Source organism: Parasteatoda tepidariorum, chromosome X1 (genome assembly GCF_043381705.1).
Source record: "Parasteatoda tepidariorum isolate YZ-2023 chromosome X1, CAS_Ptep_4.0, whole genome shotgun sequence".
Classification (NCBI taxonomy): domain Eukaryota; kingdom Metazoa; phylum Arthropoda; class Arachnida; order Araneae; family Theridiidae; genus Parasteatoda; species Parasteatoda tepidariorum.
This window is the reverse complement of record NC_092214.1, coordinates 3948428-3970155: the sequence shown is the minus strand read 5'-3', so window position 1 is coordinate 3970155 and position 21728 is coordinate 3948428. Positions and strand designations below refer to the sequence as shown.

Here is a 21728-nt window from a genome sequence, read left to right as displayed (position 1 = left end):
CTTTTTTCTTCTTTCTTTTCTTTCCTTCTTTCTTTTTTTTTTTTTTTTTTTTTTTTTTTTTTTTTTTTTTTTTAGTGACCATTTAAGTGGCCTCCAAAGAAATAGCATATTCACTCTGAAATCTGAGGGGAAAAAAAATTTTTTTTTCGGTAAAAATGAAAGCAATTCTATAAAAATGAAGAAAAAGGATTAGAAAGTTAAAAAAAAAGAAAAGAAAATCCAAAAATTTTGTCTCCTTTTTCAAAATTACCAATTTATACGTTCTAAAAACACTGTATTGTATGATACATACTTTTTATTAATGATGAAACAAAATCATTCTACAATGTACAAAAAAAAAACATTACAACTTAAATAGCTTTTTAGATAAAGATTGGATTTTAACATACAGGTAAAAAACTTTTTATCGATTTTTACCAAATATAGGTAACTGGAAAATGTGAAATAAAGCATGTCGTCAGTTTAAAAATCTTAAAATAATATTGTTTTTTCCATAAATGGGAAATTAATCTAGATTTAAACTTTTTACATTCAAACTTAAAACTCATCTACTTAAATAAAAATATTCAAAAAAATATTTTCTGAAAAATAGTTGCATTATATTTTTTGTTTGTTTTAATAATGGATAAATATAAACTTTTTGCATGGAATCCATTGCTTAGTTCTCAAAACATGACAATTTAAAAACTAATTTATTCTCAGAAATTTGATTATTTAAAAAAAATTAGGAACTGCAATTTTTATGTAAAGTAAAATTTAAAAAAAATTATTTTAATTGAATACAAATGATAATTTTTTTGTTCAATTTCATTCAATGAAATGAATATGACTAAAAATTTTTCAAGTTATTTTAAATGGTTTGAAATAAAAAATCATAATTTTTTTAGTCACATTTTGCAGTTTGAAACACTGAAATTGCTTTTTATTGCTTAAAAATTTGATCATTAGATTAAAATATATCCGGGGTTTTGAATTTTCCATCCACACTGAATTCATTTTGATACTTTTAAACATGAACTCACATCAATTTCAATTTCAACATCAATATTTGTATCTGTTCCCTTCTTAAAACTGCTTATTCAATTGAAATTCATTAATATTTTTTAATACTTTAAATCAAAGCTTTTTTTACCCTTTAGGGTGACTCTGGTGGCCCCTTGACTGCAGTAAAAAATGGAAGATCTACCTTAGTTGGTTTAGTTTCTTGGGGTGTCGGCTGTGCAAGACCGAAACTACCAGGTGTTTATACAAAAATATCCGAATATGTGGATTGGATAGAAAAAGTCACTAGCTAACACACATTTTTATTAAAAATTCCTAGGAAAATAAATTTGTCTTTTTTAAATTGTATTATATATAGTAAGAGCAGCTATATTAGCTATTTAGGCTTTGGTAGAATTTATTCTTTCCAGAGAATTATTTAAAGTAACTCATTTTGAGTATATAGTTTCAAAAAGAATTTATCTCATTCGATATTTTTCGAGAAAAGGATAACGTTTTCTTCAACGTGTTATGATAATGATACAGAATTTATTTTTTTTTAAGAAATATAAAATATTTCTTTTGCTAAAAATTTTATAACCCTTACAATGACAATTTATTTTAAGGAAATTATTCTGATTGTTTTTCTGTTTTACATAATTACACTGTAAGAAATTTTGGATCTAATTGCGATAAATTTGTACCGTCACTCAGAGTGTCTTTTTACCGTGAAATCCATTTAAAATCAGTTACAGAACAAAAAATCTGATGAACCGCAATTTTCTGTGTAATAATATTTACTGCAAAATCATTGAATCACTGTAATTAAATAAGTACTACTGTAAAAATTACGGTATAAAATTTATGCTAAAAAGGAATTTTACAGATACAGCACCCAAGATGACAGTAATTTTTACCGTAATATGAAACGGAAGCTTTTACGGTGCAGGAAGTAAATAATCATTTTTTGTCTATTTTATTACTTAAATTAAGGAATAGTTTGTTTGACATATTAACATGCAGCTTCAGAATTCTAAAATATAAGAAAATGATATCATTAATTATTACAGTTAAAAAATGAAACATTATTTTTAATTGGAATAATTAGATTAAGTTTAATAAAAATTAAAAGATTCATTTACCGAAGATGGTCTTAAATTGTAGCAACACTATTTTATTTGCATTAAGGTTATTTGCTCTACAACTTTTATCAGCTCCTCTCTAAACAAAATAAAGATAAAATTTATTTGAAAACAATTATTCCTTTTTTAAAAAAATTAGAAAATAGTCTAATCAATTGAAAATCAATCCAAATTTTAAGCCTAGTAAATAAGCTAAAGGTGGTTAAAGATTAAATGCCAAAACTTTTAAAGATTGTTCTTCAAATGAAAATGTCAACTGACTAACTTGGTGGATGATAGATTAATGAGAGATGCGTATTGATGGAAAATCGTAGATATTGTAAATGCAACAACAGGTGATTTTATGCCTTTAAACAAAAAAATTTCTTTTGACACTTACTATACTTGCCGTATTAAGTCCTCATTTATTTCAATAGGAGCCAAAATATAAATTTATTAGTATATTTCTTTTAGTAAAAAATTGCTTCTTTAAACGTGTTTTTTAACAATTGTATAAATTAAACTCAGCGCGTAATTAAAATTCTATTTAATGATTTTAAAAATGATTATATTTTCGATACTTAGGAATAAAACCATGTAATAAAACTTACTATGCTGGACATGTATGTAATTGCAATATACATATTTTGTAAATTGAATATATTTTGTAGATAAAAAAAAATAATGTATATAAACATTTTTGTAAATAAAATGAATTGTTCTTATTTTCATCTAGTCTTTATTAAACATATTTACAGCAGCACATTGATGCAATTTTTTAACTTTTGAAGGATTAATACAGGGTCTTCTAAAATTGTAATATGCAAATTATTTATCATAAATGCGGTACAAAAATGAAAAATACAAAGTTTTTAAATAATAAAAGAATAAAATCCGCATTTTTCTGCAAGCCATCACTCATCCGACGGTCATCAAGAGGTTTGTGAAAATAATGCGATTTAATTTAGTATTCTGACGTAACAAGCATAAACTGCTGGACTATTAAAGGATCAGATATATCGTTTATGGTAACGGAGCCTTTTCTTTTCTAGGAAGTGTTGATTCAACTCACTTAACTATATTCAAACTTAAAACCAACATACAGGCATGAAGTCGTAAACGCTTATTTACATGGTAGTTTTTGGAGTTCTAACAAACAATGAACATTTTATAACTAGTGACACAAGACTGCCTTATGCGATAGACATTTTCTTATGCATCATTTCTCAACGCTTCCATTTTCTTTGAACTGTTTCATACATCCATTTAAAGCTTATCTGAAGCTTTTTTACACGGTAAAAACCGTGATGAATTATCAATTTGATTTTGAAGAACTCTAAAAATTGTGTAAAAGAATTTTTTTTTTCAAGTTAATGTCAGATCGCTAACGTTCTTATACAATTTAAAAAGCACTAAATACCTATAATGGAAAAATTTACACCAAGATAAAACGCCTTCAACGTGCAATAAATATTTTCGATTCCGAAATAAAAACTCTAATGTTGGCGCACTTTTGGTTATCGTCTGTAATTGTTTACAATCAATAACGAGCTGGCGAGTGTTTTTCGTTATCTTAAATACCTCTTTTCATCTACAGAAACTGAAGTTCGCTATTGAAATATGTATGGATGTTTTTAGTTGTGTAATAAAGATATGCATATTTTAGTTTTCAAGTCTCTGTAAATTATATTAAATAATTCTATAATGAATAATTTCTATCTGCTTCTTCTCTGTTAAGCCTAGTTTGTATTCGTCTTAATATTCTCTCTATATGCTCTGCTTATTTCTGATTTATAAACCAATTATTTTTAAGAATTAGTGTATATATGCAACCTAAATTAATGATTCTTACTTTATTTTTGTCTCGTAAAAATAACTCTACTGTCTCCTATGTGTATCTTAGCCTACTACAATTATAAAGATTAGTGTTATAGAACGCAAAAAAACAGTGACAGCTACTTTACACCAAGTAGCATGTATAATTTCTTCTACTCTGTTAAGCCTAGTTCGTAATTGTCTTAATATTCTCTCTATGCTACGCGTATGTTTGGTTTGTAAACTAATTATTTTTAAGAATTAGTGTATGTATACAACCTAAATTAAAGATTCTTACTTTACTTTCTTCTCGTGAAAATAACTTTACTGTCTCCTACGTGTATCTTAGCTTACAATAATTATAAAGATTAGTGTTACTAAATGCGAAGAATAGTTACAGCTACTTTAAGCCAAGTAGCATGTATGATTTTTTCTGCTCTGTTAAGCCTAGTTCGTATTCGTCTTAATATTCTCTCTATGCTACGCTTGTATTAGATTTATAAACTAATTATTTTGAAGAATTAGTGTATGTATGCAACCAAAATTAATGAGTCTTAATAAGAACAGTTTGAGAAATTCTGTCCTGAAAGATCATGCAATTCACTTGAATGCTTTTCAAAAAAAAAGTTACCAATAAAAAAGATATGCCGATTCCGCTCGTCCGACACTTACCTCAGGGTGGACATAAATTATTCTTAGTGATAAATAGGTCATAGGCCAGAGTAGAGAAAGATTGTCGGTAGGTTAACAGCGGGAGGTTTTTAATGCTTTTTCTCTCCATGCAACACAAAAAAAAAAAAAAAAAANAAAAAAAAAAAAAAAAAAAAAAAAAAAAAAAAAAAAAAAAAAAAAAAAAAAAAAAAAGAGTTCATTTCAGTCGATCAATCCTCTAAGAAGACATTTCTCCTGATACTTGTTCCAGGAGTTCGCTTGTCTTCTGGATTTATTTTCTTTCAAGTTTTTTTCTTTTTTTCAAGAGAGGAGATATGATTCATGACATTAACACTACTATCATAATGAAGTGATGTTCTCAAACGAGGATTAAAAAAGATATATTTCCTATCGCAGAAAACTAATGGTTTTATAGAAAAGTATCACATTTATATTAATAAATTATCAAAATAAATAATTGAATATTTATTAATCAAACTCCTAAAGATGATCAAAATAATTATCACGAAAATTCTTCTAGCATCTACGTTAGCAGTATTGCACATGTTTAAAAAATTTCAATATTGGCTTGCTGAATTATATTTTTCCAATATATATATTTATAATTGAAAATAGTCTGAAAAACTTGAGTAGGTCTGAACTATCTTTGCCAAAACAATGAAATATGCTTCAATATCTTAAACTTATTTTACTGTAAACTATTTAGAATGTGAGTGAAAAACAGCACCACACCTTTTCTGCTGTTGAAGAATATGATAAGTTTAATATGATCCTTACCTTACTAGTCCAATTTTTGCCCTAGACAGACTTAACAAATCAAAAGGTCACTTTTACTACTTTTGGAATTCAACAGAACTAAGATAAACCGGTATTTTTTTCCCATAAAGTAATAGGTAGTGAACTTTTATAGTCTCGACACTATCAAAATACCAATTTTTTTATTAAAATTACTTATTTTATTTTCTCCTAAAGGCAATCGGAACAACTATCACGGGAATTCTGCCATCATCCATATTCAACTTTTAGAAATGTCAATATTAGATTTCTGCTCACAATTTCTTCAATATGTATATTTGTAATTGTAAACAGTCTCAAAAAATTTGAGAAGGCGTGAACTTTCTTTGTCAAAACAATGTAATCTACTTCAATGCAATGCTGTATAATTATTTAACAATAAATTATTTGGCATGTGGGAGTTTAACATCACCACACCTTTTCCGCTGTTGAAGAGTAGGATAAGTTTCATATGATCCTTACGAGTCAAATTATTTCTTCTGACAGACTTAACAAATCAAGAGGCCACTTTTACTGCTTCCGGAATTCAACAGAACTAAGGTAAACCAGTTTTTTTTTTCACCTATGAAGTAATAGGTCGTGAGCTTTTATTTTCATGATACTATCAGGTCATCAGCCTTGAAAAAAAAATGAAAAAAAGAAACATCTCACGTATAAACTTTCTCAACAACTCACCTCAAGAATTCGTTTATCGGGACGAAGTTTAAAAAGTAGAAGAAAAAAGGGCAATGCATCTTAACCAAAAAGAAATTTTAGAGTAACAAAAAGCTAATACCTCATCTTGGCGCCATTATTTGTACGTGACTTGCAAACAGAATCTGTTGATACTTTTATGTCGGAAGTTATTGCGTTAATATAAATCGATACATTGCACTTACTAAGGTAATTTATCCTGACATACCGTACATTGAGGGTATGTAACTTGAAACTTACTATAAAAAGTAAAGCATATCATATTACATAAGTATTCTGTCAGATATTTTGTTACAAAAGATGCAACATTTTGACAACGGAAACTATCCTTAATTGTAGGGAAAGAAAGAGCCAATGTCAAGTTAAGTTTATGCTAATAGAAAAGATAAAAAAATTTTAAAACGTAACATTTTTTAATTTTACATAATTGTGTTTTCAATTTTATCATAATGCATTTTTGATAATATTTTCCTTAAAAAAAATAACTGATACTGATATAAAGGAGAAAGTTAAAGCCTATATATTAACACGTACATGAATTTAATTAGCTCTCCTTAAATTTTAAATAGCGTTTCCACAAATCATTGTTTTTAATGACCGCAGGCTCTATAACATGTTAATTCTTATTAGATGTTTTTTTAAAAAACAAAATTAACACCACGTATAATGTAAATATAGCTAAAAATATTTGGGTGTGTTTATGATTTTTTATGTTGTTGTTTCCTCTAGAACGAAAAATATTGGAAAAAGATTCCTTTTTCATCAAGATAATAACCCTGAACACACATCTAAATGGTGAGACAATTATTTTAAATCAAAAAAAAAATAATAAAAAGAGTCTTTATAAGTGATTTTGTAATCCCCGAAACCAAAGGAGCTCAACGCGAATATAAAACTGTTAAACAACTAGGATTGACAGGTTTAATTGAATGGCTATAACTTAAACATACCTTAAAAGATTGTGATTTGTTTTAATCAATGACAAGAGGACGTCTGGAATAAAAATAATCATTAAAAAGGCATCGAAAAATATAAATACTTTTTATGATTATATATATTTATGATTATATATATGATATATATAAACTAAACTCAGTGGCGCGACAGCCCATAGAGGGCCAATGCCTACTATGCTCATCTCAGTTTTCTTGACCTTGGGCTCTGGGGTGCTGGAGCAGGTGCTTTGGTTAGGTGGTCAGCCGAAAGCGGAACCCCCAGTCTTTAGTTCCCAAGCATGCTTGGTACTCATTTATCTACCCACTGAAGGAATGAGAGGCTGAGTCGACCTTGCCCGGCCCGAGGATCGAACCCAGGACCTGTGCCACGGGAGCGCGAGGTGCTACCACTCCGCCACCAGGCNTATATATATATATATATGTATGTATGTATACATATATAGCGAGAGAAAGATCTCCAAATTTCCGGGCAATAAAACTAGTGTTTACGGTAAAAGGTAAGATATCCGGCATCAGTCTGTCCCTCAAATTGACCGTAAAGTTTCCTTTTCTGGTTTGAAACCGTTAGCAACTAGCGAGGTTTCAAAATTGTAAAAATAAAACTTAACTGGACATTAGGGTGAAGTTGTGATTAGGTTGTGGTTTCTGAAGTGAACATTGGAATGTGTCTTAATTAGTTTATCTAGTGTTGCCATCCATTGTGAGAGATAAGAAATAATACACATTCCTGCGTTAAAGGAATGGAGGAAATATTGCTATGTCAACGCTAGGAATCATACCCCCGTTCAGCTGGTCATGATATTAACAGATTTGCGCTCTCAGCTAAAACAAGTTACCAGCTACAAGGAACTAAGTGGCTTCATAAAGTGTTCACTTGACACTTATTAATATAAGGATATTAGGCATCCGCTGTTGCGTTAGACATCCGATGATATGGAAAAAAAATACATGCGTTTTTTAATCCTTATTTCATTTCTTATCTTCCAGCTTTCAAAGAACGCGTATTTGATTTTCATTGTCTGTGGGATAAAATTCTAGTTGTTTTACCGTATTAAGTGAAAACAATCAATAAACTATTTTTCTAATATTTAACAATTTGAATGTGCTAGTATAACAATTAAATAAATTGTCATTTAAACATTTTTTTTAAAAAATTCTAACAGTATATTCCACAACAATTACGAAAATTTAAAGACAGGTTGTCCCTTATTTTCTTATTATGCATTATGACGTTAGGAAGTCAGAAAAAAATTCTCAAAAAGTAGGCTGCACTCTACTACTTCCGTACATTTATGGTAAAGTGTACTAAATTAAAAAAATGTTTAAAGATTGAAAAATATATATTATTTGTTTGTTTAGAGACATGTTCGTGTGAAATTACACATAGTAATTAAAATATGAAACTAATTAAATAAATCAATAGTTAACTAATAGATATTTAACCTAGACATATATTTCTCTCACAAGCAACGAAATTTACTCCCCAAAAATTTTACCGGCAGTGAAAAAACTACTCGTAAATTTTTTGTTAAATTTGTTAGTATTTTTCCCATACCGTTGAATCGCAATAATCACTTCGCAAATAAGAAGCTTACGGTCTTTTTTATCTTGTAAAATGCGATCATGGCGCAAAATTGTAAAAACAAAACAGAAATTTCATCGTATTTTAATTAATAAGTATTATTTTAGTAAAAGACTAAGCCTAACTGTATAAAAAATCGAAAATATTGTGAAATAATGATTTTTCATTTAAACCTTCAATCAATAATGTTACAGTGTTTACTTTGCATAGTTTATAGGTTATTAATAAAATAATATATGTAATAAAATAAAGATATTCTACAAACATCATCTCTGATTAAAAACTTACTCTTATATTCTAAATTTCACTTCACAAAAATTAAATGCTACGTCCAAAAAATTAAATAATTCTCTTTTCCTTTTGTCAACTGTACATGTACGTCGAAAAACAAACAAAAATCAGATTGCAACTAAAAAATTCTTTTTTATTTTCATGGTTTAAGCAACATGCAGAAACATTTAAATTGACCACATTAGAGGAACCATATGTTTTAAATAGAAATGAATTCTGATATATTTCCGAAAATAGTGCATATATATCACGTAATACGTAATGTATACGAAATTTGTTCATCAAATATAATGAAGAATGATGTTCCTACAACAAAAAGCTCGGTACAATAAAATAATTTAAGTTTCCCGGTTATTTTTGTTAGACAATTAATAACCTCTCATTTGCTTTATCCATGGCAAAAAATAACTAACTCGAGTATAAACATCCGGAAAGCCGGATTTGGCACATCCGGATCCAAAACTTGTCAGGCCAGCTAAAACCCATCCTCTATCTGCTGTTTTGCAAGCTAATGGACCACCTGAATCTCCCTGAAAAAGGAAATGGTCATTTTGTCACTTTACATCATAAAACAAGATACGCAGTTATATTGCATAAATGTTACAAGCATAAATTATAAGTATATATAACGCTTTGATCGAGGTCGTGTTTCATTTATATAATTTTTAGTGCATCTTTTTTGTAATCAAAAAATATAAAAATGGAGTAAGCCATTATAAATTTAGTTTTTTTAAAAAAATTTAAAAGAATAATTCATTAGTTATTGACAACTTTCTTAATTTTTTCAACATTCAAATTGAGTTTTCTTTCATAAGTAAATGATTGCTGTTAAAAACCAAATTATGTTTATAATTTTTTTTTCGTGAATGGGCAGAATAACTATTCTTCAAAAACTTACATATTGCCAAAGTTATACTTTGTTCGTATCTGATATTAAAAGGACCAGGTTTTTGTAACTGGTAATCATTTCTATAATTTAAGCTTGTAACTGACACCAAAGAAGTTGATACTCGGAAAAAATGCATTTCATACTTAAAGACATGGAAATGTCTATTCACTGACGACGAAAAGTATGATTCTATGGCAACACCAAAAAGTTCGACACTTTTATTTTGAAGATCTTGGGTAAAAATTACAATAAAATATGGTTTATAATATGTGATAAAATTTGGTAACCGTGGTAAAATCAGGCAATTTTATCAGGATACCTTAGAGCATGTCATAAAAACTATTTATTCGGTTAACTTCACTTCTCAATTTTGTATTTTTTACTAAATGTGTCTAAATAAAAACTATAATTTTGAATACTAGAATTTCCGTTAAACCATTATCATATGAACGGAAAATTGCCGAATGAATGGTTTAATCGTATATGTTTTTAATCGTAAAAATCGTAAATTTTGGTTTCGTTAACCATAATTGTGATTTTTTTTTACCATTATCATTCAGTTCGGTACTTTTACCAAATTGTTTTTCTCTATTTAAAATATACAGTAATGTTTTTTGCATGAAACAGCAAATTGGATTGGAGAGGAGTTTTGTTGTTACGTATGCTCCCTGTTTTGTAGAAGTTTTTAATGACTGTTTTTAATAATGTTTCTTAATTTCGTTGCAACGGTACTCAAGATGAACAACATATAGATCTTTCGATGCGTTTGTAATTGAAGGGCGTGTTGAAATAGTTCTTTGACTTCAAAAAACCACAAAGAAAAAAGTCTTGCAGCTTTAAATTTCATTATCTGATCACCAAAGCGAGAAATTACATGAGCAAAATATGACACAACAATGTGCTCAACAATGAGAACACTTTGTTTTTCATATGGTGCTTTATTTTTAATAACTCAGAACTTTTAGTTGTCACTTTATTTCACTTATTATTTTCATTGACACTATTTTATAAAGCAAAAAGGGCAAAATTTAAATCATGAAATATTTTCGGACACTCTTTACTTTTATAACAAAACACTAAGAGTAACGTTAGTTGAAAACTAAAAGAAATAAAGGACAATCTAGACATAGTAACTACAAGTAATGTAAGCACGTTGAGAAAAAAATATGGTAAAATTTATAATGTATCTTGCTCTGTGGAAACACCAAATAGCTCGGTAATTTTTACCGAATCGCTTTGGTAATGAATTTAGTAAAATTAACAATATAGTATGGTTTTATAATGTGTGGTAAAATTTACTTACAGATCACATTTAATTTACTGGCAAAGATCTCTTCATAGAAGAAACTTTAACAGTAAAATCAAAACCTTAAAAAAAAACTCCAATTTTTAAATGAAGTAAACTTGCTATTAAATTCGTTAAATTCACTGAGAAATGTGTTACAAAGTTTCTATCTAATAGATTAATTGCATTTTTAATTGGCTTAAATCTGTGCAATTGCTACTTACAATTTCGATATTTTAAAATATTAAAGTATTTTGATAAATATTAGTTATGACCATTTAATATGTGAAAGTTTATTCTAAACATGTATTCTAAAATTTTAGATCAAGGTTAAGGTTGTGAGAACACTCTGTATACAGCGTAAAGTTGATTTTTTAATTTATTAAAATATTAAGGGTGTGGTCTTGAGGTTTCTAAAATTCAAGCAATATTACAACAATTAAAAAAAGAAGGAAATATTATTTTTTTACTTGACATGTGCCCTTTCCACCATGTAATGTTCCTGCACAGAGATGCCAAATTTGCAATGGTATTCGAAATTTCGTTGTGTATGCTTGACACTTAGTGTTGTCGAATACTTCAATGGCTACTGCTCGGAGATCTTCCGATGCCTTAGAACCTATTTAATTAAAAATAATAATAATATGTGCGATTAGCATATTTCTTATCTTACTTAACATCTTACAAAATTATATCAAAGCAAATACAGCAAAACCTGAAAGTTAACTACCCTTGTAATCTGACCTCTAGTCTAAGTTGACCTCTACTCTGTAAAAACAGTGGTGTAATATCTTTTCAAATTTGATGTTAAACAACTCAAAAATTGCAAAAAGGATCACTTTATTTCAAGTTAACACCATATAAGCTTTTCATATACAAAAGGTTGTAGTTAAATCTAAACAACTAAAGTGGAAAAACATTACGCAAAGATTACACGCATTCTAACAACTATTGAGTTATTTTCGCTTCTGAAAACAGCAAACGTTGGCACACTTTAGATATCACCAGTAGTTAGTTTACATTGAGTTAGAGTTGTTGTATGTTTGTTGTTTACTTCAACGCCTCTATAAAGTAACTACTAAAACAAAAGTTTGTCGTTAAAATAAATCTGTGTATTTTTAGTTGCGTAATAAGGATAATTATATTTTAATTTTTAATTACCTGTAGCTGTATTAAATATTTCATAATATTTCATTTCTAACCACTTCGGTTTTATTAAGCCTAATTCGAATTCATATTAATATTCTCTACGTGCTGTGTATATGTTTCTTGCTTTATGTTATATCTTAAAAATAACTTAACAGACTCTATGTATATATCTTTCTGTAATTGTGAATTTTAATGCTACAGAGTAACAAACGAGCGCAAAAGAACATAGGTTTCATTACATCAGGAACTATTCTTGGGTTCTTGTTGTAGTGAAAAAACTAGATCTAAGAGTTATGTGTGGCGTTTTACTTCACCAGTTTGGTGTAAAGTAGTTGCCACCATATTTTCTTGTTAAGATACGTGAAACTTTTTTACGTAGTATTACCTAGAAATGAATTTATCCTATATTAAAAAAAAGAGATCAAAACTTCCGTAACTTGACCACCTGTATATCTTGTATGTTGACTGCTGAAATAAGTCTAATTTGTGTAAAAATTTTATAGAACGATATTCTTATCCCTTAAGTTAATTGACAAAAGAACTTTTTATGAATATTTCAATGCTATTCTGTTTTATCCCTTTATATCACCTTGTTGCATATCTGCAACATACACAAAAAGCCTATGTCTTAGCCCAAACAAATTTTGAAGGACGATTTCGGATATTGTCGGCCAAAACCAGTGCGCCGAGATGAAATTGGGCACTAGCCTAATTGGGCTAACAAAAGAATCAGATGCAAATACCCAAAATGCAAAGGATTTACACAAACTGTTTGTGAGAAATGTGGTGTAGGACTTTGTTACAACAAAAGTAACAATTGTTTTAAAAATTTTCAGATGAATTAAAATTTTTGAATCTTTTAATTTTAGTGCCATTTTTCACAATGTTGCAGGAATGCAACAAACAGGTTTTCGTCATTTTGCATAAGGTTGCAGAAATGCAACAATCAATTTTTTTCCGAATTTTTTTTTATTTTATGTTGTAAATTTCTTTAGTATTTTTTACATGCTTAGAATGATGTTTTTTAATGTATGAGTAATTTTTATTAAAATCAGAGATGTTGAGATATAAAGGGTTGTACGAGAATTTCACTGAATTATTAAAATGGTGTTAAAAGCTGACCAAATCCATTTTTATCAGTAATGGAAAAAATATTAAAGATATTTAGATTAAGATATATGACCCATCTCATGAGTTATGAAAATATATAAAATGGTTAACAATGAAAATGGAACACGTGTCTCTGCACTAAATAGTATTTTTATTTTTTTAAGTATTATTGATTTTATTCAGATGCTTTAGGAACCATCTCATAAAAAACTATCTAATCATAATATTTCCTTATTTATTTTAAATAATTATATCAAAATGGTCTCAAATCTATTGTATTATTAATATATTTATAAATATTCATTATAATTTTGCAAGTAATATGAATATTGTAAGCTTTCTTCAGTACTTACAAAACTGTCTAAAACTATGTATTACATTTCTTAAAAAAAAACTAAGTAGAACATATTATTTTTTATTCATCTAAGATTTTACATATTCATATAAAATAGTTGCAAAAACATTATAATTATTTTTGTTCACATCGAATTAAAATCCTTGCTGTGAGTTTTGGGGAAAATATTAAAGATATACAGATAAAGATATACAGATCCGAAACGGAAAAAAATGGTTTAACATATAAAGATACTGTCGAAATCAGACGAATATTTAAAAGCTGCCCAATTGTTAGCCATTCAATGGTTTAAAATATATCTTCACATAATTTAACAGCCATAATGATTTATTAGGTTAGTACGTATGAAATATTGGATTTTTAAGTGAATGCATAAACTAATTTTTTTTTCAAAAGCTGTTTAGTGAATTAAAATATGTTCCAATTGTTTCAATACACTTTTCCCTAATTGCGTAGATGCATGTCGTTTGATATGGTACTGATCTTCTGAACTCTGATATGAAATATTTCAGACTGTCTTCATTTCCATACTGTTTAGCTTGAAAAACTGTTCTAACTCTTTAAAAAGTAAACCCTGTTTGGCAAAAGATCCAACTAATAAGCTTATTCTAAGAACACAATCGGAAAAACTATTGGGAGAACCATGTGAAAAATATTATATATGACAGTCTGAAAAATTCCATATAATAGTAGACTAAAGATTAGAATTCCTTGAAGACAGGCACCTACAGTCCGGGTTCATATTATTAAGAGCACTCTAAGGTTCTATGTAAAATTATAATTATCAAGTGATACTATACAGCTCTATTGTTTTTACTCGGATGCATTTGTTTAAGCTCCTGTATCAATGGGTTAACATTGCAATGCAATAAGTTAAAAATAAATACAAATCGGAAGTATATAAGTCTATAAAAAATCCCCTGAATAAAAACCCATTACATGTGGGTTTAGCTATAATAGTATTGCATATAAACTCGTACAAATCATGTAATTATTAAAAAACTACAGTTCGTCAAATAATTTGACCTAATTATTATAATATACCAATATAGTGTTTGATATAATAAATATTCTATATTTATATAATATATCGTCTAATTTGACCAACTGATACACTAGCGTAAACAAGTGCAAACCGGTTTCAGTCACATAAAAACATTAAAGCTGTAGAGTATCAACTGATAGTTAAGATTTTACTTAGAATCTTATAGTGGGTCTGATAATTAGGCCAGGGACTGTAAGTATTAAAATCTCGTTAAGAAAAGTGTATTGAAGCAAATGGAGCAGCTTTTAATCAAATTTAGAGTTTTTGAAAAAAAGATATATAGTTTTATATATTCGCTTAAAAATCCGATATTTCATTACTACCAACCTAATAGTTGGCCAAAATCGATTTAAAGAGATTTTCACTGATCAGAAGAATTTCGAAAGCACTCTCTATGTTATAAGCAGGGTAAGGATGCTTATAACAAATACGTTTTGTTTTTCCTTTTAAGGCATTATTCATGGTTAAAGAGTTAGAATACAGGTTATTCATCACTGAGAACTCTTAATGTCCTCGTCAAACATGAAGTCAAAAAAAGTAACCATATTAGGAGTCACAAATTTATATTTATGCAAGAGTTAAGAAAGCTCTACATTGAAATCTGTCAAATCACTAGTGAGGAAGATAGAATGAGAAACAGAAAAATCAGTTTGATTGTCTTAAGAATCTTAGAGTATTTCTAATCATCACTTTTCAACTATTTTTTATTCCAGTAATCAAACTGGTTTTTATATTCTGAGTCCTGCTTACTGTTTACCTGTAATACACTGCCAGAATTTGAATCATTTGAATTTCTAAAATTACATTAAAATAACCGACTGCAGTGTGTCCATCAAATTAACCGTAAAATTTAAGGTTAGGAACATTTCTTTATCTTTATGGTTTTAAAACCGTTTACAACTGGTGTGATGAAAAAAAAACGTAAAAATGAAATTTCACTGAACACTGAGTAAAGGCTGTGGTTAAGCTGTGTTCTGTCAAGTGAACCGTAGAGTGAAGCTAAATTAGTTTATATAGTGGTGCCATCTACCGTTTGAGATGTGAAATAACAGACACTTTTGTGTTAAGCAGACCTGTAGTGCTGTCATCTAGATGTGAATGAGTGTTTCGCATTCCAACAATTCAGGACGCTACAAAATCCTACTGTGTTGAAAAAGTGGTGGAAATATCACTGTGTCAAGGATGGAATTCGAACTCCCGTTCAGCCGGTCATGAGATTAGCAGATTAGCCCTCTTGGCTAAAACATGTAAACAGCAGAACGAAGAGACATCATAAACTGCTCACCTTAAACTTATTACTATAACATTATTAAGCATCCAATGATGGAAAAAATATATATAAATTCATAATCTTTAACAAGCAGCTTAGCTTTCAGCTTGCTGCGATGCTTGCTTGCTTGCAGCCAATGAGAACGTGCACTCGATTCTCATTGCCTGTGAGCTTAGTCGGAGTAGGTAAAATTCTAGTTGTTCAATCATAATAGGTGAAAACAGTCAATAAACAATTTTTCTCACGGTTTGAATACTATCTTTTTTAAGGTTATTTGAATGTTTTCAAGAAATACGGAAGACTAACAATTAAATATTTTGTTATATAATCACTTTTTCAGAGAAATTTTTAACAGTGTAGTGATTTGCTAGATTTCGATAGTTTTTTTTCCCCTTTGTATAATATTAATTTGTGACCTATAAAGTATAGGCATTGTTTACTTTATTTTTGACAAGGGTTTTGAAAATGGATATATTAAGAGTGGAAATTACGGAACACAGTGTATTGGTGCCACTCCATGAACACCGTGTACGGAACGCCATCAATTACAAATGAATGCCTAAATAAAACTCATGATAAATTAAAAATTAAAACGCAAAGAAATTTTTTGTTTAAATGACTTACTCATTTGAACTTTGCCCCATCCTGATGCAGTGCCTACAACAAAATAATGTTTTTTACATTTGTATGCACAAAAATTATTATACTGGCAACAAGAACAAAAGTTTTAACTTACAGAACATTCCTTGAAACGTATCAGTCTCTTTGGGCAAACAAATTGGTTTAATGTTTTCATTATTCGTAACTGATTCAGATAATTTCATGAGGGCAATATCTGAATCATAGCCATGATACCATGGATAATGGTAAATTTGAGAAATACCTATTTTCTTTTCTGTGCCATCAGGATCTTTTAAATTCAGTTCACCCAATCGAGCTTGCCAATATGATGGATGGGGTAACACAAAAGACGGGCTGAAATTTTTAATCATTACTTTCAATATTTAGACAACTGAAGAATTTAGAGCAATTTAATGATAAGCCACATTTTCAAACTCTTCAAGGATACGTTATTTAAAAGCTTTAATAAAAAGAAATGTACTTGTAAAATATCTATCTGGAAACAATGTAAAAAAATATTTTGATGCAAAAATGTCATTTTTAGAAGAAGTGTAGCTTATCACTATTTTTTCCCAAACCCTTCAATAGAGTAGCAAATAAGAAAAAATAAATTATTTTAATACAAATAAATAATTATAAATATTCACATGTATATTCATAATATATAATATTCATTTATAATATGTAATATTCATTTTAATGTATAATATTCATTCTAAAAATATTCATTTATAGTCTTTCATAAGCTTTGAGTGAACCATTTCACACTATAGACAATTTGAACTTTAATAGAAGCTTTAAAGAACCCCCCAAAATCCACTTTTTTACTCAACAAATTTTCTATCATCAATTTCAAAAGACAGCACAAAAAGAAGACGAAGCTTGAATATTAATAATTTTTATCATTCAAAGTTGAATGTTTATACAATTAATAATAAAATAATATCTAATGTTTAAATCATAAACTTTAAATTTGAAATTTTTTGTATTGTGTCTTGAAAACGTCCCAAATGAAAATAATTCTAAATATCATAAATGTTTTTAATGTTTTGCATGAGATATGATGGTTCCCGTTTAACAAGCTTAAGACCCTTGAAATTCCTAACTCTATATTCATAAGAAAGTGCCTATGTATAATGAAATGACTATGAGTGCTCCGGTGGAGCAGTAGATTAAGGCGTAGCTCACACCGCAAGTAGGAGAGCTGAGGGTAGAGAGTTCGATCCTAACAGTCGACTAAACAACCGACGGGTATACGCAGCAGAGTGCACAGCAAATCTGTCGTGGCTGAAAGAGCTCTAGTTGGTTGTGATGTGGGATTAGGAGAGAGAGGTACCAGCTTAGACGCTATCCACGACATCTGACCAGAGTCAAAATTACTCGACATTCCTATAATAGGCCGTTAAAAGATAGAGTCCTAAAAATGGGACTACGTGCTAGGCCATTTCCTCCTACATCAGAAAGCCTCCACACGGTTTTTTATAAGTAGTTTGCTCAAACTGTCTAAAAAGTGAACCAGTTGTGCGCATGAATCCAAATTCTCTTTTAAAAGTAATTGAGAGAAATTATATATATTAGATATTTGAGAATTGAATCTGTAGTGGTTGACAAGTAAATAAGACAAACCAATCAAATTAAAAAATTAAACAAATTTTTCGACATATATTTGCTACCACTATCTTATTTTTACTAGATTTTCTATTAAATGTTTCTTTCGCAAACTTGTTTACCTTCATAGTGGCCTGATAGGACTACCTACAAAAAACCGTGTGGAGGCTTTCAGATATAGGAGCCATTGGCTTGGCCATGGCTGAGTGACGTATGTGTGCTTGTGTATGTGTGTGTGTATAATGACTATGTGAGCCAACTAAACACTAATATCAGAGTTATCGAGAATATCTTATAAATTTCATGAGGCACGATATACAGAGTGTTCAATAAAGAGTAAAGACAGCCCCTAATACGTATTTTTAGAATCCTCATCAAAAATGAGAACAAAAAAATATGCACATTAGGTGTCGGAAATTAATATTTAACCGTAGAAAAAACGAAAACTCTTTCGATATTTGACAAATCATGATACAGGAAGGTGTAAGTATTAAACAACGAGACAGGTTTGATTGTGAGGGGAAACGAGAAGAGTTGAAAGTAGGAAACGAAAGAGTTGAAGTTATTCGAAACATCTTCAAGTTTAAACCTCCAATTAATTCCAATACTATCTATTACAACTGCCTTTTACATCTGAAATTGGTCAAATGTCAATCTTTTTTTTTTCGTTGGTCAAATATTGGTTAGCATCCGCAAATGTGCATTTTTTTTTCAATTCTGATAAGGATTCTAAATTTGCGTAATAAGGGTGGTCTTTATGGAAATATATAAAGCCAATAATTTAATATTTAAAAAATTCACCGTGTACACATTAGTGTTGCTTATATAATCTGCATAACATGAGAAGTCTTCAGTGTATTTTTACCAACTGAGAATTTTAGGAACACGGAAGGAAAAAATACCTTATTTATCAGAAAAATAACAACGTGACAGTAAAACTGTGATAACTGCATTTAATATTGGGGTAATAATAAAATGTATTTTTGTGCTTTTCGGGGCACCATATTTTGAAAATACCTCCTAAATCCACATACGTTATACACGCGCTATTTTCAACATTTAAGAGCCCACTATTATAATCCTTTTTCGAAGCCGTGGTTTGTCAGAGGATAAAGCGTTCGCCTTCCAATGTACTGAACGGAGTTCGAATCCCAGCTATGGTTGATCGATACGAATTCCGCACCCGGCTCACACCGACCACAGTGCTGACGTAAAATATCCTCAGTGGTAGACGGATTATGGGTTAGAGTCCCGTTGCCGTCAGGCTAAGCATGGGAGGTTTTCGTGGTTTTCCTCACCATATAACGCAAATGAAGATTTGTTAAATGAAAAAGTCCTCCACGAGGGCAGGTTTCTCCCAATACTTTTGTCTTCTGGATTGGGTTATTACAAGGCTACGGATTTGAACATTGGTAGTCGTAGACCAAAAATTGGGTCTGCTATTTAGCGATGGTTTTTAAATAAAATAGTCCTTTTCGAGTCGTTCTAGGGATCGAGCATTTGCTTCCCAAAGAGGTGAACCAGGTTCGAATCCCAATGCAGACTACTCGATACGAATTTCGCATCCGCCTTGCACCAACAACAGAGCTGACGTAAAAAATCCTAAGTGGAAGACGGATCGTGAGTTAAAGTCCCCGTGCCGTCAGGCTAACCGGTGGAGATTTTTGTGATTTTCCTCTCCATGTAACGAGTTTCGAGTGTAACACGTTTCAATTAAAAAGAGATAATTATAAGTCGGAAAATCTAACTAGCTCCTTAACTAATACCTCCTTAAAAATACCTAGCTCCTTAAAAATACCCTGCCATATATAAAAATACAATTTGAAAAATGCTATCGTTTTTAAAGTTTATAAACATTTAGAAAAATTAATTATGCATCATTATTTTTTATTAATCTTTTTTATTATTATTATTATTATTCTTTTATTATTAATTATTTTTTGATAGTATATTAGTTATTATTTTAAAAAATAATAACTCATATACTATTAGCACACATAATAATATGATGTTAGAAACTGCACTGTTAGAAATTTCTCAGAAAAAATGCTTAAATAACAATTTATTTAATTGTTATTTTACCATATTCAAACAAAACAGTTAAAAAAACATAAATCAGATGGTATTCAAACTATTAATTGAGAGAAACCCCGTTTATTAACAGCCTTCACCTAAGACAGTTAATCAACCAAAATTTTATCGCACCAACCCCTTTTTATAGAAGCCGCTTAGTTCCATGTGCATATTGTATCCGAGAGGGGTAATCTGGTTCTCATGACCGAGAAAGAGGGGGGTTCGAGTCCTAGTGATGGCACCATTATGTTTCCTCAATTCCCTTTAACTCATGACGAGTTTTTTCAGTGTCCTACTCTTTTCAATTAGTGACCCTGGACACATAGAATACGATACTTTCTTTTGCGCATCTTAAAACTGCTTTGCTTAAAGGGCTTATTTTTCATTTCTTGCGATATATGAAACCACCTAATAAACTATTTAAACCTCATTGCATGGTTCATTTGATAGAACACAATTCAGCTCCAACCTAACTCAATGCCAGTACTAATTGTCTAAAGAAAGGCCTAGCTCCAATGTGCAATTAAATTTCGTTTTTACGGTTTAGAAACAATGCTAGTTGTAAATGGTTTCAAAAAACCGTATAATTTTGTATTCGTGATTTTTTAACCGTACTAGTTGTAAACGGTTTCAAAACAGTGAAGGTAAAAAAAGTTCTTTTCCGTAAACTACTATTAATAGGATGGACAGATTACAAACTTTATCGTAATTTAACAGTGAAAATTCTAACAGTGTATTTTCAAACCTCATTTGTTTAATGAAAGTGTTTTTTACATAAATCAGTCAATATTCAATCAAAAAAAACAATATTTCAACAAAAAAAGTCATATTTTGTTGGGAAAAACATAATTTTCGAAACAAACTATGCTATATTAAGTATCATACATTTAGTATAATTGGTAGGACTGAACTCACTTTACAACACAATGTGCAGCTGTGAGAATCCAATCTTTGTCAATTAGCACACCGCCACAGAAATGGGGTATTTTGCCTTTTTGGGGATGGTTCAACTCTAAAGAAACCTAAAAACAAAAATTATAATTAGTTTCATTTATATCTATAATTATTTTTCGCAAAATAATTCCGTTTTATTTATAATCAAAAATTGCGTAATAAATTTGCGCAAAAAAGCAATTAGTAAAGTAAAGTAGCCTTCAAGTTAAACTTATTTCTGCTTTAATGCCATAGGAATAAATATTTTAGTTTTGAAAATATTCATTGATGAGCTTTCAATTGAAGTTAAAGTTATTTTTTAAAATGTTAAATAAACATTGAATGAAACAATTAAGGGAGAAATTATTTGCATATTTATATATTTCTAAAAAAAATCTTCTTTAACTATTATGAATGTGTATGTAAATGATCATATATATATATTTATATATATATATATATATATAACTTTGAGAGAAAAACC

General features: G+C 29.3%; 3 protein-coding genes across 3 annotated transcripts in view; 1 reads left to right on the top strand and 2 right to left on the bottom strand.

The window, feature by feature from the left end:
• Positions 1 to 2827, top strand: part of LOC107438529 (trypsin-1) — a 63263-nt gene extending 60436 nt beyond the window's left edge. Inside the window, exon 8 of the mRNA XM_043040643.2 lies at positions 1140 to 2827. Coding sequence (XP_042896577.1) covers positions 1140 to 1295 — 156 coding nt within the window. The 3' untranslated portion in view covers positions 1296 to 2827. The remainder of the gene's footprint in view (positions 1 to 1139) is intronic.
• LOC107450407 (uncharacterized) overlaps positions 1 to 21728 on the bottom strand; it is a 477566-nt gene that overhangs the window by 411976 nt on the left and 43862 nt on the right. The window lies entirely within an intron of this gene.
• LOC107438527 (trypsin-1) overlaps positions 9019 to 21728 on the bottom strand; it is a 16804-nt gene continuing 4094 nt past the window's right edge. The window contains exons 3-7 of the mRNA XM_016050835.2: positions 21227 to 21333; positions 16746 to 16984; positions 16634 to 16666; positions 11551 to 11699; positions 9019 to 9436 (exon numbers count right to left, since the gene is read on the bottom strand). Of these exons, the coding sequence (XP_015906321.1) occupies positions 9275 to 9436; positions 11551 to 11699; positions 16634 to 16666; positions 16746 to 16984; positions 21227 to 21333 (690 nt within the window). The 3' untranslated portion in view covers positions 9019 to 9274. The remainder of the gene's footprint in view (positions 9437 to 11550; positions 11700 to 16633; positions 16667 to 16745; positions 16985 to 21226; positions 21334 to 21728) is intronic.